Source organism: Salvelinus alpinus, chromosome 5 (genome assembly GCF_045679555.1).
Source record: "Salvelinus alpinus chromosome 5, SLU_Salpinus.1, whole genome shotgun sequence".
In the NCBI taxonomy this organism is placed as follows: Eukaryota; Metazoa; Chordata; class Actinopteri; order Salmoniformes; family Salmonidae; genus Salvelinus; species Salvelinus alpinus.
Window position 1 is genome coordinate 58,303,890 of NC_092090.1, and position 24,786 is coordinate 58,328,675.

The 24,786-nt window shown below is 41.9% G+C and overlaps 1 protein-coding gene across 3 annotated transcripts in view; it reads left to right on the forward strand.

The window, feature by feature from the left end:
• taok3a (TAO kinase 3a) overlaps positions 1-24,786 on the forward strand; it is a 99,026-nt gene that overhangs the window by 39,988 nt on the left and 34,252 nt on the right. For all 3 annotated transcript variants that reach the window (XM_071402473.1, XM_071402471.1, XM_071402472.1), the window contains 3 exons: positions 12,206-12,305; positions 22,378-22,610; positions 24,582-24,653. In XM_071402473.1, coding sequence (XP_071258574.1) covers positions 22,479-22,610; positions 24,582-24,653 — 204 coding nt within the window. In that variant the 5' untranslated portion in view covers positions 12,206-12,305; positions 22,378-22,478. The remainder of the gene's footprint in view (positions 1-12,205; positions 12,306-22,377; positions 22,611-24,581; positions 24,654-24,786) is intronic.

The following is a 24,786-nucleotide window of genomic DNA, read 5'->3' on the forward strand; positions in this document are numbered from 1 at the left end:
CCATCAATCAAAGCCGACTCACTCAGATACATAAGCAAATCACATTTGTCCTTTCCCAAAAATGTATTAAAAACCTTGCCTTAGCTTCAAATCCTTTCTGTACGATATCCCCCCAAAAATGATAGGATAATGCTTAATCAGTAGACATTTTTAAGAAGGATATATAGAGACAGCTGTGATAGGCATGAAGATGAAATTGAATCCCCAAGCCGGCAAGGTGCTCCTGAGCAACAACTGCACCCCGGGCACCGGTGACGTGGACGTCAATTAAGGCATCCCCCCGTACCTCTCTGATTCAGAGGGGTTGGGTTAAATGCGGAAGACACATTTCGGTTGAATGCATTCATTTGCATTCAACCGAAACGACTAGGTATCCCCTTCCCCTATAGTATTTATCAGCGTTGATTAGTCTATAAATTAAGAAAAGATTTCGTATCAAATTATACCATACCAGGTTGGATAGGATTGGCACATTGTCCATTTGACACAACATTAGCACATTCTAGGCCTTCAAGCGTGAACAACCTTATCGACTGCTGTTGAATAATTAATGAATAGTCAGACACATCCAGCATTTTTTTTTTTAAATATCAATTTATTTACTAGCAAGCAATAAGAATCTGCATTGTATAAAATAAAGTCTACACATCAAACTATTTGTTTTACTGAAGTGCCGTAGCCTAAGCAGGGCTCTCCAACCCTGTTCCTGGAGAGCTTCCATCATGTGGTTTTTCGCTCCAATCCTAATCTAGCGCACCTGATTCGATATAATTAGCTGGTTGATAAACTGATTCAGGTTAGTTACAACTGGGGTTGGATTGAAAACCTACAGGAGGGTAGCTCTCCAGGAACATGGTTGGAGAGCCCTGGCCTATAGGCTAGCATCTAGCGGATTAGCTTCTCGAGCATCAAACGACAGTTGGAAAGACGAGGAGTTATAGCCATTTAATGGACAGACTATATGAGCAAATCAATTGCTTATAATAATTAGTAAACACTCCCGCTATTAGGTGAAGTTTATCTATGTGAAAATAAAGTTAATACAAATGAATAAAAGGCCTATTTTAAGAGGTTTTGACGGTTATTTAAATTTTCATGGCGGTCTTCATCCATAAGTCAGTTACACGGTTATTCAATTACAGTCACAGCGCTATTCCCAATCCCTAAGCACCTTTTCCAATGCTGGGTGGGTTCTAGTACTTCACTTGCGGAGTAAGAGAGATGTGTTTGTGTTGGCGTGAGCTGTTACGCTGAACTGGAATAAGTGTGTCAGTGAGTGAACAGATTAGCGTGCTGACTGCTGTGTGTGTGTGTGTGTGTGTGTGTGTGTGTGATGCCAGTGGAAAATGACAAAGTTTAGAGGATGACAGTCAAGGCTGGCTGCATTTCTATTGTCATTTATCAGAATAACTGCATCTGTGTGTGTGTGTGTGTGTGTGTGTGTGTGTGTGTCTGCTTGTGCGTGACTGTGTGTGAGACTTTTGGAGCAGAGATGTGCTCCCCTTCGCCCTGCATCTGCCTCTGACTGTAAACTATAATTAAAGGAGCAGGGTGAGCGAGAGGGCAGGCTCAGAGAAACCATAAAGCCTCCCCTTCACTCCCTACACACGGGGCACTTATGTATTTTGTATATTCAAGTTGGAAAGAGAAATCTAGGTTAACTCCAGCCCTGGGGTGGAAGTAGATGTTCCCCCCCCCCCCCCTCTTGCTCTCCTGGGGAAAATGACTAGTTGTTGAAGCACACAACTCCAAGAAACACAGATTGAGTGTTTTTGCAAAAGTCGTCTTCAAATCCCACGCCATCGTGTGTATGTCAGGCCAGTGATTCAGCTAAGCAGAGGTGGTAGTAGATGCTCAGAAATCAGAACTCCTATCTACTGCCTTGCCCTTGTGCAGTGTGTATGTATGTGTGTGGTCGTGTAGGCTGTTGATGAAATCAAAAATGGAATCAAAGTTGATTCATCATGTGCACAGGAAACAGCGGGTGTAAACGGTACAGAGAAATGCTTAGTTGCCGCTCGCCATCAACAGTGCAGAATAAATGTAAAGCAGCAAAGCTAATCAATAGACAGTAAGTAGATGAATAAGAAAAAAAGAACAACATGGAGGAGGCTATAGTAGATCTTGAAATAGAAGACCCTACAGCCCACTATCAGTGCCCTATGGATACTCTGACTGGATGCATCTCAATAATTAAATGTTGCGTCCTCTACCCAGAGAGAGGAGACGTGGAGAGGGAGAGGAGGTGCTACTTTGGACTTTGAGATCCAATCCCAAATATTGCATCCCTCCTTTCTCCCACCCTCCTCCTCCATCCTTCCCTCTCCCCCTTCCTTCCCACTCTTCTCCTCTCTCTCACTCTTTCCTTCTCCGTCTTTCTTTCTTTTCTCTCCTATCATCTCTCTCTCTCTCCTCTATCCTCCCTCTCTTCTCCTCTCTCACTCTTTCTTTTCCCTCCTAAACAGACTTTTACTTGAGTCATTTTCTACTAAGGTAAGTCACCCAGTAAAATTCTACTTGAGTAAAAGTCTAAAAGTATTTGGTTTAAAATATACTTAAGTATCAAAAGTAGAAATATAAATAATTTCTAGATCCTTATATTAAGCAAACCAGATGGCAGCATTTTTTTATTATTACGGAAAGCCACGGGCACGCTCCAACATTTAGAAATAATTTACAAACGAAGCATGTATGTTTAGTGAGTCCCCCAGAACAGAGGCAATACGGGATGTTCGGTTGATAAGTGCGTGAATTGAACTATTCTCCTGTCCTGCTAAGCATTCAAAATGTAACGAGTACTTTTGGGTGTCATGGAAAATGTATGGAGTAAAAAGAGTCTAGTGAAGTAAAAGTAGTCAAAAATATAAATAGTAAATTAAAGTGCAGATACCCCAAAAAACTACTTACAGTTGAAGCCGGAAGTTTACATACACTTAGGTTGGAGTCATTAAAACTTGTTTTTCAACCACTCCACAAATTTCTTGTTAACAAACTATAGTTTTGGGAAGTCGATTAGGACATCTACTTTGTGCATGACACAAGTAATTTTTCCAACAATTGTTTAGACAGATTATTTCACTTATAAATCACTGTATCACAATTCCAATGGTCAGACGTTTACATACACTAAATTGACTGTGCCTTTAAACAGCTTGGAAAATTCCAGAAAATTATGTCATGGCTTTAGAAGCTTCTGATAGGCTAATTGACATCATTTGAGTCAATTGGAGGTGTACCTGTGGATGTATTTCAAGATCTACGTTCAAACTCAGTGCCTCTTTGCTTGACATCATGGGAAAATCAAAAGAAATCAGCCAAGACCTCAGAGCAATTTGGAGCAATTTCCAAACGCCTGAAGGTACCACGTTCATCTGTACAAACAATAGTACGCAAGTATAAACACCATGGGACCACGCAGCCGTCATACCGCTGGAAAAATTACTTGTGTCATGCACAAAGTAGATGTCCTAACCGACTTGCCAAAACTATAGTTTGTTAAAACTTCTTTGGGATAGGTGGGACGGTAGAGCGGCAAATTCAAATTGAATTACTATAAATATTAAACTTTCATGAAATCACAAGTGCAATACATCAAATAAAAGTTTAACTTGTTGTTAATCCAGCCAAGGTGTCAGATTTCAAAAATCGTTATTGTCTTTGCCGGTGACAGCGCGTTCTTTTTGTTTATCTCGGCCATGCGCATGGAAACACTACAGCCAAAATGGGAGCCCCTAGAAAAACTACCTCTCCCTCATTTTTCCAAAAACCAGCCTGAAACTCTTTCTAAAGACTGATGACGTCTAGCGGAAGCCCTAGGAACTGCAATCGGGCACGATTTCGCCCTATTATAAAAGTGCCAGCCATTTGAAATCAGTGGTTGGATGAATTATTTTTTGGGGGGGGGGGGTTGTCCTCGGGGGGGTTTGTCCTCCTGCCATTTCAGTTCTGTTATACTCACAGACATTATTTTAACAGTTTTAGAAACTTTAGAGTGTTTCTATCCAAATCTACCAATTATATGCATATCCTAGCTTCTGGGCCTGAGTTGCAGGCAGTTTACTTTGGGCACGCTTTTCATCCGGACGTCAAAATACCGCCCCCTATCCCAAAGAAGTTAACAAGAAATTTGTGGAGTGGTTGAAAAACGAGTTTTAATGACTCCAACCTAAGTGTATGTAAACTTCCGACTTCAACTCTATGTGCTTGTAGTTTGTCCACTTTATTATCCAGCGATTGTACCAAAGGCCAATTGTACCGATGGCAGATTAGCTACTCGTCGCCGGATCCTTACAAGGCACCCCAATCTCTTTCCGCAATATCTCCGTCTTTTTCTCCTGCGAATGACAGGGATGAGGGCCTCGTCAGATGTCTGTTGTAAACCCCTCTCGTCCGACTCATTAAAGAAATATTCTTCATCCACTTCAAGGTGAGTAGTCGCTGTTCTCATGTCAATAAGCTCTTTTCGTTCATAAGAGGTACAAAATAAGTTACAAACAATGCGAAAATACAAACAAAACAACATAGTTGGGTAAGAGCCCATAAAACGGCAGCTATCCCCTCCAGCGCCATTCTCTCAATATGTTGTGAATGTGAGTGTGTGCTTTAGGAAAGTATTCAGACCCCTTGACTTTTTCCAAATTATATTATAGTCTTATTCTAAAATGGATAAATTGATTTAAAAAATCCTCAGCTATCTACACACAATACCCCATAATGACAAAGCGAAAACAGGTTTATATAAATTTTACCAAATGTATTCAAAATAACAGAAACGTTACTTACATAAGTATTCAGACCCTTTGCTAGGAGACTTGAAATTGAGCTCATGTGCGTCCTGTTTCCATTGATCATCCTTGAGATGTTTCTACAACTTGATTGGAGTCCACCTGTGGTAAATTCAATTGATTGGACCTGATTTGGAAAGCCACACAACTGTCTAGAAAAGACCCCACAGTTGACAGTGGATGTCACAGCATAAACCAAGCCATGAGGTCGAAGGAATTGTCCGTAGAGCTCCGAGACAGGATTGTGTTGATGCACAGATCTGGGGAAAGGTCCCCAAAAACACAGTGGCCTCCATCATTCTTAAATGGAAGTCTGGCCGCCTGGCCAAACTGAGCAATTGGGTCGGAAGGGCCTTGGTTTAGACCTTGTTTATAGAAAACTGTTTATAACTATATTTCACTGTTGCAACATGCTGAAAATGTCTCAGTGTTCCTAGTGTTCCCACTCCAGCAAGGTGACCAAGAACCCGATGGTAATTTTGACAGAGCTCCAGAGTTCCTCTGTGGAGATGGGAGAACCTTCCAGAAGAACATCCATCTCTGCAGCACTCCACCAATCAGGCCTTTATGGTAGAGGGGCCAGACGGAAGCCACTCCTCGGTAAAAGGCACGACAGCCCGCTTGGATTTTGCGAAAGGCACCTAAAGACTCTCAGAACATGAGAAAAAAGATTCTCTGGTCTGATGAAACCAAGATTGAACTCTTTGGCATGAATGCCAATTAACACGCCTGGAGGAAATCTGGCACCATCCCTACGGTGAAGCATGGTGGTGGCAGCATCATGCTGGGGCGATGTTTTTCTGTGGCAGGGAATGGGAGACTAGTCAGCATCGAGGGAATGATGAACAGAGCAAAGTACAGAGAGCTCCTTGATGACAACCTGCTCAGGACCTCAGACTGGGGGCGAAGGTTCACCTTCCAACAGGACAATGAGCCTAAGCACACAGCCAAGACAACGCAGGAGTGGCTTCAGGACAAGTCTCTGAATGTCCTTGCGTAGCCCAGCCGGAGTCCGGACTTGAACCTGATCGAACTTCTCTGGAGAGACCTGAAAATAGCTGTGGAGCAACGCTCCCCATCCAGCCTGAGAGAGCTTGAGCGGATCTTCAGAGGAGAATGGGAGAAACTACCAAAATATGTCATGTGTTTTCAACAAAGTACTGAGTAAAGGCCCTGAATACTTATGTAAATGTGATATTTCCTGTTTTTTTTATGGTAAGTTAGCTAACATTTCTAAAAACCTTGTTTTGCTTTGTCATGATATTGTGTGGGGTATTGTGTGTGTGTGTGTGTGTGTGTGTGTGTGTGTGTGTGTGTGTGTGTGTGTGTGTGTGTGTGTGTGTGTGTGTGTGTGTGTGTGTGGGGTATTGTGTGTGTGTGTGTGTGTGTGTGTGTGTGTGTGTGTGTGTGTGTGTGTGTGTGTGTGTGTGTGTGTGTGTAGATAAGGGGGAAAAAATAATTTAATCAATTTTAGAATAAGGCTGTAACAAAACAATATGCGGAAAAGGTCAAGGGGTCTGAATACTTCCTGAAGGCACTGTATGTATGAGGAACATAAAAAAATTATGCCATATAATTATGTGAGTTAAGCCAAACTTGACTTTGAACTAATTTAGACTTGCCTAAAAAAGGGAGTGAATACTTATGCAACTATTTTATTAATTACATTTTTATTAATTTGTATATTTGTGATTTTCTTTTCACTTTGACATTATCGAGTATTTTGTGTAGATCAATGACAAAAAATTACAATTACGTCTAATTCAATCGCACTTTGTAACACAACAATGTGAAAAAAGTTCAAAGGGGTGTAGACTTTATAGCACTTTACATACAGTAAAGTACAGTCTAAAAGACACATCTAGATTCAGAATTTGTCAGGATATGGTGCACATCCACAAAACTGCAACTATGGAAATGTTCTGTATTCTTATTAACGGGTATTCAACTCTTACCCTACGAGGTCCAGAGCCTGCTGGTTTTCTGTTCTAATTGCACACACCTGGTGTCCCAGGTCTAAATCAGTCCCTGATAAGAGGGAACATTGAAAACATTTAGTGGAACTGGCTTCGAGGTCCAGAGTTGAGTTTGAAGGCTCTAGAATATAAAAAATGTGTCATGTAAAGATATCCCCTGATATGGACCCCTTTCACCCCGTTTTTAGATTAGACACAGATCAAATGGGCCTAGACTAGAGTAAGGGTCAGTGTATTTTTACTACTCTATGAGGAGCAGCAATACTGTAGTAGCATTGTAATTATAGTAGCACCCCGCCTCACACTTCACTCCCTATTGACTCAGCTGTTTACGGCTGCCTGCCTGTCATAGGTGCTTGATCAGGTATGATGGCGTGGTCTTTTTTTCTTTCCATCCATATCGCTATCTCTCTCTCTTGCTTCCTCCACTTTCTCCCTCTGCCTTCCATCCATCCGTACCCCCCCCCCCCCCCCCACTCTCCCTCTAAAATCCCTCTCTCCTCCATCCCTTCTCGCACTCCCCGATTCTTTAAATGTGTAATGATCCACTGTGAATGGCACTGGGACACATTCTCAACTGAATGTGTAAAACTAGCTGTGAGTGATTTGTTTAAATATTTACTCCATTGGGTGTGGAGTGATAGGGCACTTTGCTTGTTTGTTTCATTCATGTTGGTGTGTGTACGCTACGTTTGAGGACATGTCTTGCGCTTACTCACACACACACACAAACCGCATTCAGCCAATCACATTGTTGTATGTGGGTGTACTGTGCATCCGTTTGACTAGTCTTGCACTTATTCACACATGCAAACACATACAGCACAAGCACAGGATAACACACCCTGTATTCCAAAATGATGACCACAGCCATATTGATCTCAACAAATGACCTCCACTTGGATTTGAGAGGGCATCTTTTCTCTGACCCTAAAGAAGCTCTATGGCTTTAATATCCAACTACACTTTGCTCAGGGTGAGAGATGGAGGGGGATAGTGGCCCGGTAAGTTTAAAGTTTGTGTGAGTGAGACCGTGTGTGTTTATTATTGAGTGTGTGAGTGCCTATGCTCCCAGAGAAGAGGTGTTGCATGGGAGGTGTTAAAGAACATGGAGCAGTCCCTAGAGCCTTGCCAGAGCAGCTACTTTTTTAAGCTGGGCCAGGACTGAATATTGCATATTGCTACTTAGATGGTTCATATATGTGACCGACCGCCTCGATTTGGTCTTATGTAGCAGCATTTGAAATAGTTTATTTATTTATTTTTTACATTGGAGAAAAGTAGAGACTCACAGTTAGAAAGTTATATGTCATACACTGCAGTTGAGGAACAATGGGAAAGTAATTCTGCTTTGAATGTTGATAAACTTGACACCCCACTTTTGAGAAAATGACCCTTGAATTCTTTGGTGCACCTACTGGAGAGCACTTCTTTGTCTACACCCATTCAGCATCGTTCACACCCTCTTAAGCCTTAACCCCACCCATCTATTTAAGGATTCACATGAGGCCATGTGGTAAACACATGCTATATCAAATAAAATTTGTTTATCTGTTGCATGCATAGGATACAGAATGTGTAAACGGTACAGTGAAGTGGTTACTTGCAATATCAAAAACAGAAAGTGTCCAGATATAAATATTTGATCATTATTAGTTTACGCTTACCCGACACTTGTCTAAATTGATGGGTCATGTGAAGAAAATGCAATAACCCCCCCCCCCCCCCCCCCCCCTGCTACATCTAGCTTAGTGGATGGGTCACTATTGTCTAGACATGTACACATGTTCATGAAATACAATCGATAATCCGTAATCACCACCAGACACACCTGGCTAATTTGATGGGTCATGTAATAATCTGTCCATGTAATAATCTGGCCAAAGTGGAGTCTTGTTTAGACATGTAGCTAGCTAGCTAAACAATGAACTGGCATAATCCCAACTCATACTACTACCAATACAAACTGATTGTCATAGCTGTTGTGTGAATCTGCAGGTAGCTAAAGCTAACAAACTAGGTTCAATATTAGCTAGTTAACATTGGGCTATAACTAGCAATGCAAATATTTTTGATTTGAATAATATTACTACACAGATCATACAAGTAACGTTAGCTAGCGAGCCAGCAAGCTATCGTTTGCTAGTTAACTAACAGTACTTTTTAACTTGCAATAAAAACGACTTTCTGACAAAATTAGGAACTTCTATCTGAAAATGTAGCTAGACTCTTTACCTTTTATACATGGATGAACGCTTCACGGCAGACTAACCATTTAACTCTGTTTTGTTTGTATCATGGCTAGCGGGAAGATTCCTGTCTTTTTCCGTGGCTAAACCAACTAGGCTTGAAATTTAACTAGGCTCGTAATTTAACAATTGTATTTATGGATGGAATACACGTTTGTTATTAAGATTCATGAAAGTTCACATTCCAGAAGGGATTCCTGCCTAAAACAGCATTTTGATAAAAAATAAATGTTTACGTTCAAATGCCTCTCCTGTGAAGTAGTGACGTGCGGCCTACGCCTAGTTTCCTGAAACGAGTCACACACACACACACTATTAGTAGCTATATTAATCCCTGGTGAAGCTTTCACTCATAGTATATGTATATTACTGTAAAGGGAAAGTGAACTGTAGAGGTGGGCCTTTATTGGGTAGAAGTAGTGGGGCAGGGCCTGTATTCATAAATGCAGTGCGTCAAAGTAGTTGTGCTGATCTAGGATCAGGTCCGTGTATTCATCATGATCTAAAAGGCAAAACTGATCCTAGAGCAGCACGTTTTATGAGATCTATTTTAGCCTACTCCCATGATTTGCCATGAATCTTCATAGAGTAGGCATATTATGTTCACAGTGTCACTAAGCTGTTTTCGATGTGAGCTGCTCAGACTGCTCTGAAAATCAAAAAAATACTGCTTTGTAGCAGGAGACTGTGTGTGTTATTATTCACCCTATCTGAGATTAGTCACTTCTATAAAATCCCAGCTTGCACCAAAACAGGACTCAGAGTTAACTGCCATGTTTGTACATGCTGTAATCAACTGTAGGCCTACATCATGTGTTGGTACAGGTATGTAAAAAAACAAGCATTGGTCAAAAATGCTTTGTGATTGGTTGAGACGCATTTTAAGCCGTGCTTTAAAAAAGAAAGCTGTTTTACAACAGGTAGGCCTATAACACAAAAATAGGCTACTTGTTTCTACTTGTTTCTAGAGTATGATCCCTGTGCATCCACTGTCCCATCAGCCCAGCCAGGCAATTTGTTAACTTGATCTCACAACTGTGAAAAGCATCTAGACATTATTTCTCCTTACTTCTAGCCTAACAAACAGCTTTAGCATACTTTTTATATATATTATTGACTGTATTACTGTATTATTGACTGTATGTTTGTTTATTCCATGTGTAACTCTGTGTTGTTGTATGTGTCGAACTGCTTTGCTTTGTTCTTGGCCAGGTTGCAGTTTTAAATGAGAACTTGTTCTCAACTAGCCTACCTGGTTAAATAAAGGTGAAATAAAATAAGAAATATGCAAAGACGTTTCAATCGAATAACAAGACAAACGAAATGAAATTCAACTGGTTTGGTGTCTCTCCAGCTAGCAAAAGGGAAGAGCTTGCATAGCATCATCTAGTGGGTGATTGAAATAAATAAATTGTCAGTGTTATGATTGCAATAATTGCCTTTTCTGTAAAATGGTCTGGCAGTAGGCTACAAGTGTAGACTGTATTTCTGCTTGATGAGTATTGATGATTGACGCACTATATTCAGCACCATTGACAGCACTATCACTGTCAGCAGCAGCACTAGCAGTGCTTGCCTGCCCATAGCAACCTGCCCAAACGGACGTTGCCAATCGAGCTAACTACACAGAGGGGTTGGCTGACAACGATGCCAATCAAACGAACGACCAGTCGGTTTGAATGATAGATGCAAGGTGCCAGCTACAAAAATGTTTAACAAGCCATCTCATGTACAATTGCTTCAATTCACAAAGTAGGCCATGTCAAAAAATAAATAAACTGTCTCTGTGGCCCTAACGAAGACACTGACACACACACACCATCCTTCTTTCCTGTAAAATGGCTCATTGCAGCCAGAGGCTGTCTCTTCCCTATCTGTCCTCACTCAGACACATTCAGCCAGGCTGTGTCTCTGTTAGCCAATAAGTGTCTGTAAGACGTCTGTGCGGGTACACTGTCTGTCCTGCACATAGATCACTCGTGTGCGCGCACACACACACAGTCTGACACACGGTCACACACCAATAACAGTGTCTGAAGGCCATCTCCTGCCATTGGCTACGAGGCCTTCTCTGACCTAGCTCTGTTAGTTACATCACCCAATATTGGACTCCCTCTCTTTTCCTCGTTCCCTCTCTTGCCCTTTGACCACTATCATCCTCCTCCTCTTCTCCGCTCTATCTCTCTCTTTCTCTCTCACTGTCTCTCTGAGGAGAAGAGTTGAGGGCTTAACTTTCTCGAGGCTCCTGCCTCCTGCGTCAGTTTTTGTTATAAATCATGCAGCAACACTCACAAGAAGCACAATACAATTTTATCCCTTTCCTTTATTTTTCAATCTTTTTATACCAAACCTTATCCTGAGGCTTGTGGTATCTAACAGGAATAAGTCGTTTGGAGAAAAGAGGAACTAGTTCTCTGAGTAAGAGGTCAGGGGTCCTTGGTTGAATAATAGTCTCTTTTCTCTTGGCTGATGTTGTCTGGGTGGGTGTTCATAACGTGTTATTGTGTTTGGCCACTGACTACATGACCAGACTCTAGCTAGGTGCCAGAACGGCGTTGTTCTTGTGTCTTTGTGGATGAGAATGTTCCACCACCTGTCAACTCAGTGTATGATAGGACTGCACTATACTCTAGTCTGAGCGATTAGCAATTTTTGAGGTCGTTTCGGTTCCATACATTTTTTTAAATCATGGTTTTCGGTTGCGATTAATACAATTTTTAAATAAAGATATCTATTTTTTTAATGCTGTAACAACACAGAATAAAACCGATGTTTCCCCTATGTGCAGAAATATTTTGCTTTAACAACTTGAGAAAAACAGATCTGGGTTAAAATTGATTATGTACTTATTTTCTGTGTATTTGAGTATTTTCAAATAATCGGTGCGTCGTCTGGGTAGGCCGTCATTGTAAATAAGAATTTGTTCTAAACTGACTTGCCTAGTTTAATAAATATATTTTTTTTAAATATCCAAATGCATTCCAATATTCATTGAACGCAGGTCTGGGGAGAGTCACAACTAGGCTATACAGCCAACTCCTTGATAAGTGCGCATTGGATAAGTGCAAACAATTTCACAACATTTTGATGCACCAATGCATTTATCAGGAGTCTGACTGTATTTAGGCTATGTGATATGTAAGTGTTTTTGACCACATTCTTTAAACATATCCTCTCCCATTCTGTGTTCCCTCAGGTTTTCCCCCATCATCTCTTCCAGTCATGAAGCAGCGGAGTGGGCTGTAGACCCACTCTGAGCCCAGAGAACAGCAGCAGCCCCTCATACACTTTCTAAGGTAATGTGGTCGTCTAGCACTAGCAGACAATTTTGTCCAATGCCACCTACAGTTAACCTATATTCAGACTAGTCTGTACTGTGTGGCCTGTGCAGGAATCATCAGAGTCAACCGTCAGAACATATCCTCAAAATCAATATTCAATCTATTCTGATCGATAAATGTATTCATTTTGAACCATTTAGTCCTTTGTCAATCAAGTCTGCTCCCTCCATATTGTATTGCAACCAAGCAGGCGACTGTAATGGTTGGTCATCTCTTGCTGCTCTACATACGAGAGCCGGCGTGATGCTGCTGCCTTCGTGAACCAATCACTCAGAATTAAACTCTTCTCTGGGAGAAGAGAAGCAAGCTTTCTCTTGCCACAGCTTGCTCCAGTTTCTCTCCCCCCACACACACAGACCAATATCGCTCGGAGGAAAGCTGGCTGCTGAGTCAGAGTAGTGCAGAGCCCAGGCAGAGCGCTGGGGGGTCCTGGGGAGGGGAGGAGTGGGAGGGAGGGAGTGTCCCTATGTGTGTCTGTGAGATTGAATGACCTAACCCCTGTATTAAAGTGTGTTATTTTCAAGAACACATGTACTCATTTTACATTTGAGTCATTTAGCATACTCTCTTATCCAGAGTGACTTGCTCAAGATATTTCAACTAGTTGGCTTGGGGATTCGAGCCAGCAACCTTTCGGTTACTGTAATGACACTCTTAACTGCTAGTCTACCTTCTGCCAGGGCTGATGCGTCCAAGGCTGTCTGTCTTGATTAATATGGCTTTACGGAAGTGAAGTGATTCTCTATGGGAATGAATACCATAGTAGAATACCCTATGAAAAGCCCTAATTCTACTCTGTTATGTCATGGTAGAGTGAAAATTACTTCATGATACTACTTTCTCTCCTTCCTTCCTTCTCTCTCCTCTCTCTCTCTATCTATCCCACCATACGTTATCTCAACGCACAATTTGCCAAGTTTATCTTTTTCTTTTATTACAAGTCCCCGGCTGCGTTTGAATCCGTTAAGAATTTCCACAGTCTGTATAACTCCTGATTCCTTAATGCGGAGGGCCGTGAGCCGCTAAAGCCGCTGCCTTCGCATTCAACTCACTCGTAGGAGTTCAAATGGAATACACAATCATTGGAAGAGAGGAACAGAGAAGGAGAGGGGGATGGAGTGAGTGAGAAAGAGAGAAAGAGCCATTGCATCCTCCTCGGTGTTCATGTTTGGCCGAGTGTAAGAGAAAGAGGCAGAGAGAGGGAACTCAGTGTGTTTTCACCCAGTCCATCTACATCAATCGCACTGTACCAGGTAGCTCTCAGCGGAGTAGAGCTCTGGCATATGTGTTACTGCATTTGTGTGAGTAGCCATGCATGGGTGCATGTGTATGTGCACGCACATCTATGCGTATGTGCATGTCAGAGCAGAGCTATAGAATAGAATATTCAGCAGCCTGATGGTCTTTCATAGCAACACGTTTAGAGATGAATTAGTAATGGCAGTGCAGGGACCTCAGGGAACTCACAGCGTGAGAAACAACTGTGTGCGTGCTTGCATGTGTATTTGGGCAAGAGGAGATGTGAGGGCATGTCTGTTTATGAATATTCGTAATGGGAGTGCGTGTGTCTGATCATCATTATCACTCTAATGAACCAGTCCATCGCAAATACATTACCTCCCCCCTCTCGCTCTTTACCCACACGCCTACCCACGCACACATACACTGCCTTCAGAAAGTATTTCTCCCCTTGACTTTTTCTACATTTTGTTGTGAGAAAGTGGGATTTTAGTTGTAACGATATACACAAAATACTCTGTCAATATTTACTAAAAATGAATGAAAAATCAAACCCGACTATTTCTTGATTTAGATGGGTATTCACACTCCTGAGACAATACATGTTAGACACCTTTGGCAGCTATTACAGATGGGAGTCTTTCTGGGTAAGTCTCTAAGAGCTTTGCACACCTGGATTGTACAATATTTCCCAATTATTCTTTTTTTAAATCTTCAAGCTCTGTGAAGTTGGTTGTTGATCATTGCAAGAAAGCCATTTTCAAGTCTTGCCATAGATTTTCATGCCAATTTAAGTCAAATAGGAATATTCAATGTTGTCATGGTAAGCATCTCCAGTGTAGATTTGGCCTTGTGTTTTACGTTATTGTCCTGCTGAAAGGTGAATTTGTCTCCCAGTGTCTGTTAAAAAGAAGACTGTAGCAGGTTATCCTCTAGGATTTTGCCTGTGCTTAGCTGTATTCCGTTTCTTTTTATCTTAAACTCCCTAGTCCTTGCCGATGACAAGCCACATTTTGTTCAGTATTACTTAAGTGCCTTGTTGCAAACAGGATGCATGTTTTGGAATATTTATATTCTGTACAGGATTACTTCTTTTCACTCTGTCATGTAGGTTAGTATTGTTGAGTAACTACAATGTTGTTGATCCTAGGGCTGTTGCAGTGACTGTATTACCGCCACACCGGCAGTCATGAGCCATGACCGCAGTAAAATTCTGAATGACTGTTGAGTCACGGTAATCTCCTTTTATGCACTCTTGGACACGTGTTAGTAGTATCCAACTCGCTAACGATCATCAGGTCGCTAATGGCCTGGTACTCAGGACTCTATTGTCCCTCTAACCACTCTGACATCAATGCAAATGCAATTGAAAATCACATCAAACACTTATCATTAAAACAGTATGTGCTTTTAAAACTCACCTCACTATGATTGATCAATTTGAAGAAAGAAGTTCAACAGTAGATTGAAACTGAGTGTAAAACATGGTTGTTGTGGATGTTATTTCAAAGCCTAGCACATGAAATGGACAGAGCTTTTTAAGGTGATAATTAATTCAAAACTATCATATGCATATTAGAGTTTATGCATAATCATAGGCCTATATATAAGCCCAAGTCCAAAATAAAACCTGAATTAAAATAATGATTGTGCTGTTACACAATTTATAGCCTAGACTTATTACGCATGGCAGAAAAACATTTAAAAAATGATTTGAAGTCTTTGGTACATAATTGGTAGCTTAAATTAAACAAATTCAGAGTTGGCCTACAATTAAAGTGAATTTGTATTTTATTTTGAATAGCCTAGTAAAAGGGCATTTTTTAAAAATATTTTCATAATTTATATGCTGACACGTGACCTTTTAGCTACAGAAAATCTCACCACCGAGCGTCTCCATCTTCCCCCTCATTCCTTTCTAAAGCGTGCAGAAAGAGGGCTGTCAACAGTTTAATGAAATATGTTTTGTTGTGAAAACATGTTACTGTTGATGTTCCTGGACAGATTTAACTTGGTTTCCCAAATTAAGGACTGGGTAGCTGCAGGAACAGGGTTGGGGAGCCTATGGCATACAGAGTTTGTGCAGAATATCACCTGTCACACAGCAAAAGGCTGCATGCTCCTCAAACAGTGCTTGATGCATTGAGTGAATTAACCGGAATAGACTTCCAGACATGAGTGAAACATTTACAGGTGGGAAAGTGGCCTCCATTCGCCATTCCAGTGCATACAGATGACTTGTATTTTTTCTCCTGCCCCTGTTCCTGCCCATTTGGTAATGAGCCATTCTAAATCATTTTTTTTTTATTTTAATTTTTTACAAATTAGTAAAGACAAGATTAAATTTAGTCTGATGGGTAAAAATGTGATCACTTGAAAAGAGAACAGTGTGTGCAGCCTATAGCCGCATCATTTAACCCATATCATATATAAGGCATTCTAAGGTTTGTATCATTCACAACTAAAGTTGCCAAATAACTCTAAATCTAGCATATAAGAGCTGTTTCAAATTATCACTTTTACGCTCACATAGCCACTTCATATGTGCACTCGCACAAATATCCTTTCTATTTTATTCAGCTAAACTCAATTATACGTTGTCTTACTATAAAACCACATGATATAAAAGAATGGCACGGGACTTAAGCATATCTTGTCTGCTAAATGAGCAAGCCTATGGCATGGTGCATAGCCAGATAACATTCAGTAGGCCAACTCATATTCTGTTCTTCCTGAAATACATTTTTTTCATATCATGTCTCTTTAGACCTGCCTAAAATAAAGTTGATTTATTTTGATGTTGTATATTCAATTGATTTATTAGACTTTTTAAAATGTGATGTTCCAAAGGTGCATATCAGCTGCTTGTATGCAGCTTGTGTGCATGGAGGCCTGGAGACGCTAAACATGTTTATGTTAATTAACGCTAAATTACCATGATACCGACAATCTTTTGCATGACATTAACCGGCTTACAAAATGTCGTGACCGCCACAGCCCTTGTTGATCCAGCCTCAGTTTTCGCATATCACGACCATTAAACTCAGTAACTGTTTTAAAATCACCGTTGGCCTCATGGTGAAATCTCTCTCCAGCATCTGATTTGGGAAGGATGCCTGCATCTTTGTAGTGACTGGGTGTATTGATATACCATCCAAAGCCTAATTAATAACTTCACCATGCTCAAAGGGATAGTCGGCGTCTGCTTTTTTAAAATGTTTACACATCTACCAATCGGTGCCCTTCTTTGCGAGGCATTGAAAAACGTCTTTGTGGTTGAATCTGTGCTTGAAAATCACTACTCAATTGAGGGACCTTATAATTATCTGTTTGTGTGGGGTACAGAGATGGGGTAGTCATTCAAAAATCATGTTAACCCCTATAATTGCCCACACAGTGATTCCATGCAGCTTATTATGTGATTTGTTAAGCAAATTTTTACTCCTGAACTTATTTAGGTACGCCATAAAAAAGGGGTTGAATACTTATTGACTCTAGACATTTCAACTTAATTTTTTTTATGAATTTCAAAAATGTTCTACAAACAAATTTCTACTGACATAATGCGGAATTGTGTGTAGATCAATGACACAACATCTAAATGTAATCAATTTTAAATTCAGACTAACGCAACAAATGTGGAAAAAGGAAAGGGGTGTGAATACTTTCTGAAGGCTCTGTACTATATGCACCCACTCATTCATTCACGCGGACCCAAATGCATGCTTGTGCACTCCCCCATACACACGTGAGCATATTTACACACACACACACACACACACACACACACACACACACACACACACACACACACACACACACACACACACACACACACACACACACACACACACTAATCTAAACCGCTTCCCTAAACACCTCCCTTAGCACAACGGCATTCATAGATCCGCAAATTATTCCCGAACACGCACACACCAAACGGTGTAAGTGGGTAGAAGGAGGACAGGGAAGCAGTTGTTGAACCAACCCAACAGCACTGTTACAACCTGTTGTTGCCTCGTTGCGTCATATCACACATTTCTACTGAGGAGGAGAAGGAGAGGAGCAGGAGGAGAGCAAAAAAAGAGGGAAGAGAGATGGAAGTGAAGTGTCCCTTGAGTGAGCATGTGGTTTATTAATTTTCTCCATTTCTATCTCGGACCCTCTGCCCTCTCTCCTTCTATCACACTCATTTACACTGAGTGGACAAAACATTAGTACTGACTGGGTGAATCCAGGTGAAAGCTATGATCCCTTATTCATGTCACTTGTTAAATCCGTCTAAAAGAAGGGGAGGAGACCAGTTAAAGAAGGATTTTTAAAGTCTTGAGACAATTGAGACATGGATTGTGTATGTATGCCATTCAGAGGGTGAATGGGCAAGACAAAAGATTTAAGTACCTTTGAATGCGGTATGGTAGTGGGTGCCAGGCGCACTGGTTTGAGTGTGTCAAGAACTGCAACGCTGCTTGGATCTTTACGCTCAACCGTTTCCCGTGTGTATCAAGAATGCTCCACCACCCAAAGGACATTCAGCCAATATGACACACTGTGGGAAGAATTGGAGTCAACATAGGCCAGCATCCCAGTTGAACACTTTAGACACTTTGTAGAGTCTATGCCCCGACTGAGGCTGTTCTGAGTGCAAAAGGGAGTGCATCTCAATATTAGGAAGGTGTTCAGAATGTTTTGTGCACTGAGTGGCTTTGAAACCTACCACGTGGGTAAAATCACTGATGCTCTCTCTCTCGTGCACTCTTCTCTCTCTCCTTTATTTTCTCTCTCTCTCTCTCTCTCTCTCGCTCTCTCTCTCTCTCTCTCTCTCTCTCTCTCTGTCTCTCTCTGTCTCTCTCTGTCTCTCTGTGTTCTTTTATCTGGTGGAAGCTGTCTATCCAGATTGAGCGGGAGGCTTACGTCAGGTTTTATTTGAAGCTCTTACTGGAGAGGTTTGAGCTCAACAGACAGGAGGAGAGGGGAGACCGACCAGGATGATGCAATGAAGAGAGACACACACACATTTGGAATACTTTATTTGGATTCACTGTCAAGCCTATAATCATGGAAACAAAAACACGGTCTCCGCGCGCGCACACACACACACACACACACACACACACACACACACACACACACACACACACACACACACACACACACACACACACACACACACACACACCCAGTGTGTTTTCCCTGTTGGCATGTCAGAAGGGCCAGTGAATGATTGCAGGATGTTTGAATACATGATGTTTTTCTATAGCTAAAGGGTGTATTTATCGTTCTATGTAAGGTCTATAACAGCAGAGGCCAGTAAGAAACATGGCGCCTATTTCGTTCAGAACAATCTGACCATGAACTGAGAAGTTGCCAGTAGTTTACCCATTCCTAACTCTGATATCAGTGGTGGAATGAATCAATGTTTAAAAAAAAGTTTCAACCCATATTTTTCACAGGTTTTGCAAAGCAGTAATTATGTAAGTTGTATGTGTGAACTGAACATTAGTTTAACAGAGTAATGCTTCATTCTAAAAAGAAAAGGTTCCTGGAGACTCCTTCTTCAAATTGAAACTGTGGGGGAACCCCTATAAGTTCTTCGACGAACCCTTTTAATGGGTCCTCGAAGAACCTTTTTGAATAACCTTTTGGGGTTAATTTTTGAACTAGCCCCCTTTGAACTAGCCCCCCCACCTAATTATTATTGTTGTTGTTGTTGTTATTATTATTCATAGTAATATGCATAACACTATCAGTCACACAATATTTTAGTTGTCAGTGTTTAATGATTTTAGTGGCAAAGCAGAATAAAAAATCCAAGTATGCGGTAAACTCCCAGCAGAGCCCCAAGTCCAATGGGTATATCCACTGGTGTGTTGATGTTGATGTTCTCCGCATCCATAGCCAGAATGATTTTGCAGTGCATGGTGATCGAACAGGTTTCCTGTTATATTCATCAGAGGTGTAGGGAGGGTGAAGTCTGTGAATCCCAAAAATAGTAATTATACAGATGATTAACAAAACATGCACACGACAGCACACAAAGCCTATTCCCCCTCAGGAGACTGAAAAGATTTGGCCTGAGTCCTCATCGAGAGGATCCTGACTGGTTGCATCACCACCTGGAATGGCAACTGTTCGGCCTCCAACCGCAAGGCACTACAGAGGGTTGTGCGTACGGCCCAGTACATCACTGGGGCCAAGCTTCCTGCCATCCAGGACCTCTATACCAGGCGGTGTCAGAGGAAGGCCCAAAACATTGCCAAGGACTCCAGCCACACTAGTCATAGACTGTTCTCTCTGATACCACACGGCAAGCGGTACCGGAGCGCCAAGTCTAGGTCAAAAAGGCTTCTTTACAGCTTCTACCCCCAAGCCATAAGACTGCTGAACAGCTAATCAAATGGCAACTGGGACTATTTGCATTGAGTCCCCCCCCCCCCCTTTTTACACTGCTGCTGCTCGCTGTTTATTGTCTGTGCATAGTCACTTTACCTCTACCTACATGTACATATTACCTCAATTACCTCGACTAACCGGTGCCCCCGCACATTGACTCTGTACTGGAACCCCCTGAATATAGCCTCACTACTGTTATTTTATTGTTGCTCCTTAATTATTTGTTATTTCATTTTTTTTCTTCCTTAACTGCATTGTTGGTTAAGGGCTTGTAAGTAAGCGTTTCACTGTAAGGTTGTATTCCGCGGATGTGACAAATACAATTTGATTTTATTATGGATACTTCCTACGTATCCTATCGGTTTTTCACACCGTAACGCCCTCAAACTCAACTCTGGACCTCGAAGACAGTTTCACTGCATTTTTTTCATTGTTCCTCTCTAATCAGGGACTGGTTTTGACCTGGGACACCAGGTGTTTGCAATTACCCATTTAATACCCATTTAAAAATGAAATTAAAATAATAATAAAGGAGGCGACAAGGACAAAACAATATAACTTGAAACTAACGTAAACCCCCTACAGTGGTAACAAGGTTTTTGATATATTTTTGTGTCTGGAAAGAAGATATAACTCTTTAATAAGATTAAACTCGTGAGAATTATTATGATGATGATGTTGAGTATCTGTGTGTGTTCCTGTCTCTGCCTGTGTACACCCTGTGTTTGTGCGTAATCATGTGGCCCTCTGCTCTCTCTGTCTGTGTGTCCGTCCCTCCCTCCCAGGGGAGAACCCCTAATCTCATTGAAGCCATGGATGTTGAAGGCTGACCGCAGTACTGCAGGCATTGTTAGCAGAAAACAGGATCCCCAATTATGGTGAATGGAAAAATGTAAATCTTCATGTAAATTAAAACAATTAATTGAAGACAATCATGGTACCAATAATTGCTTTAAATACTCCAGGTGTATGTCCTTGAACCGATTATTTTACAATTGAACACAGAAGTTATAAGGATAATTTAGTTGGAAATACCAGCCTGAAGTACCCCAGTCGGCCTTCAACTTTAGTTACTCAATGAGAGGGGGCAGCAGTGAGCTAGCCTGCAACGTCACTTCCTGGATTAGCTCAAACTGCGCATGTTAAGTCTCCATGAGATGCCACCTTAACTGACTTAATTTGGCTTCAATGCGCTATTGAGTCTTCACATGGGAGGAATGGTGTCACTTAATCGATGGCATTGTCCATTTATATATACAGTCATTGGTGTGTCACTAACTGGAACATAGCTCAGGCTATATGTCACATGTTTGATGGCCTAGCTGCAGTCTGGTGACTCACAACAGCCATACCTGCTGCTGCTACCCTGTGCATCTGAGTGTGTCAGTGTGTGTCCATTTGTGTGCGCATGTGTGGAAGTGATGCACCAATGACTCACGGTGATCGAGCTGTCCAGTGTGCGTTTGTGTGTGGGTCTGTGAGTGTGTGTGTATGTTTGTATTTTCCCTCAACTGTGTGTCTGATCTTCTGCTTGGATGAGCAACAGGAGCAGACAGTGAGCAGTCCATGCCTTACCATCTTCTGTCCCCTCTACCCTGCCAACTGTTCATGTGACATACACACACATTCAGCTTGTAATTCCTGGAAAGAATCAGGTTATATGGGGATGAGTAGGATATGGGAGCAGACAAGGTTGTACCGATTCAGTCTCTTGATCAGACTGTGTGTATGTGCATGTTTGTGTTGGTCTGTAGGGCCTGATTGTAAATGTAATCTCTATGTTGTGTGTAGGCGTCCAGTAACTCCATCATAAATGTGTCTGTGTGTGTGTGTCTGCTACATGGATCGTGCCTTTCCTGACAAGCTGCTTAAATACCAGCCCCTCGTGTCACGCCTCGGCTATCAGTGCAAGCTCGCTGTCCCGGCCATGTTCACAGGCTGATAGTACTTGGCCTTCAGATAGCAGGCCTGCATAAGACGAAGCAGCTAGCAAGTTACTACTCCGTGTCAGCAGTTATAGGCAGCATTGCTGTGTGGAGAAGGTGCTATCTGTTTCCTTAGGTGTCCAGATATCCCTGTCCTGAAATGTTTGAATGCTTATTGTATGAATTATGATTTGTGGATTCATAAAGTATTTAAAAATGTTTGTGTGTGTGTCTTCCATCCAGGTAGTGATCATAAATGCTGTCTGTCTGCACTGTTACGTCCTAACTTATTACCATCTCTCTCTCTACTTTTTGGCATGGGAAACATGTGTACATTGCCAAAGCAAGTGAAATAGATAATAAACAAAAGTGAAATAAACAAAACATTTACAGTAAACATTACAGTCACAAACATTGCCGATTCTAGTAATTTTCTCTCTCGTTCTCTCTGTATGTTTCCTCTCATCCAGGTGGGTATGGTAAATGCCCGGCGCGTGGATGAGGAGCAGCAGCTGCAGTGAGGTGGAACACCGCGGTAACCACGGTACCGTCTAGCCCCGCCCACCCCACCATGCCCTCGTCCACGCGGAAGGGAGCGCTGAAGGACCCCGAGCTGGCCGACCTCTTCTTCAAAGATGACCCAGAGGAAGTCTTCTGTGACCTGCACGAGATCGGCCATGGCAGCTTTGGGGCCGTCTACTTTGTGAGTAGTACCTCAGGGTTGGATACTAAATTGAGATATGTCGAACTCAGAATTTAAAATGTCTTTAATTTGAATTAAAACATTTTATTTTTTAAATGTAACCTTCATTTAGCTAGGCAAGTCATTTTAACTAGGCATTACCCTGGAGATTTTTCACAATACATTTAGTACTTAGAAAGTATTTAAAGTTATTGGCCAACCATTGAACAGGGCCTATTTAATTTCAATTTCTCAACCAATGGAGATGCTTTCATGACGAATGTCAATTGAAAGTGCTATTTAGTCCAGGACTGGCCCTGGTCAGTGTGTGTTATATGCATTGGGTGAGTGCAATCCATACTATTCACTGTCAGGATCATGTTAGACACCCAGTCTAGCTGTCTGTGGCTATAGATGTCAGAGTCCAGGGACAAGATCACTCGCTCTCTCAAGGTTGTCTAATAATAACTCTGCTGCCATTTCTGTTAAATTCTGTCTCTCTGCTGCATTTCTTAATCTGGTCGTCACTAATGACAGAAGGCCTTTAAATCTAAATCAATGCAGAGCGGGAGAGAGGGGAGGATGAATCTGCTAGCACCAATCCCTTCCTCCTCCTCCCCTCCCTTCACCCCTCTCACCCCTCCCTCCAGCACTCTCCTCCTTTTCCTCCTCCCCTCCCTCCGTCCTCTTCCTTTCAAACCTCCCTCCATCATCCTTTTCCCCCACCCCTTTCTTTCCACGTCCAACATCCCTTTCCTCCTCCCTCCCCTCATCCATCCCCCAGCCTCTCCATATGCAAGGCTGTGGGGAGAGGGATAAACTGAAGCCTTTCCTCCTAAGACAGCTGTTCTGCGCGTTAAGTGGCGAGGCCAGCTGGCGATGGATGGATAGATAGTAGGGCAGGCAGGAGATTTTACCTGGCCTGGTTGACTGGCATTAGTGCTCCCCTAAGTCCAGTCATCTACCGGACAAGGCTACATTCATAGAAATATACTTATTAGAATGGGAAATGGTTTTAAAGTGGCAATCTGGATTCGAGGTCAATGGCTGTGTATCGATAATTTAAAAGTCCAAAATGGATATACCAATCCCAGAGTAGCCCCTTAAAATGTTCCAGTCAAATTGCCATAGTCTGAAGGGATTTGTCCATTCTAGTAATTCTATTTATATGGCTATGGTACTGTATGTCAGCATGCCACATGATGAGGCCATCAGTCTTGTCTGGCTTATTTGGCTGGCTATTATGAAATCCTGGTGCCTTTTTGGTCATTGATACACTTCTTCTTTACCCGCTGTGAGCTACTAGGATAGCTAACTGCAAGTGTTTGCTAGCTGCTGTGGCTAGCTCATAGCTCTACTATGCATTCACATTCCTTCTGACCAAAGGCATGTGTATGGGGGGAAATTACTGAAATGGAATGAGGAACCATCAACGTTTGTATGAGGAAGCCATCCATGTGTTCTAAAAGCCTTAGGGGTTTTAACACACGCAATGTGCTAATTACTGTGTGGTTAAGTACCTAGCTAGCTAGCTAGCTTCTCTGTTGAGTTGCTTGTATCCTCTATGCTTGTTTTCGTCTATGCTCATATTTGTAACTACAGGGAGTTTCCTGTGGTGATCAAATTCTGTCACATATGTTTAGTATTGCCATCTTTTGAAGAGACAGTTGATTCTTGTTTCCCATTTACCCTCATTTGACCCAGAGCCATATATAGAGTGGCTATATCTCAGTCATATGACCCACTTTTACCAGTTTTTAGCTACCAACTGGATTCTAGCCAGCTGTCAAATATAGGCCTATATCCTGTATCCAGACTACAGCTGTGTGTTTCTACGAGAAATGCCTGTTCTCACATTCACCTTTCGCTCTCGCTCGCGCGCTCTCTCGCTCGCGCGCTCTCTCGCTCTCCATTTCTTTTCCCTCCTCTCACTCACTCCCCTCCTCTCCTCTCTCTTCCCTACTCTCACTCCCCTCCTCTACTCTCCCTCAGGCCAGAAACTCCTACTCCAACGAGGTGGTGGCCATCAAGAAGATGTCCTACAATGGAAAACAGACCACCGAGGTGAGAGGACTGCCGCCTTTTACTCACTTTAAACACAAGTTGAACTAATTTATCACTCTGTCTGCTTTCAGTCATACCTCAGGCCTTGAAACAGAGGTTAAACAAGTTGAGAGGTCAACTAATACAAATGTTT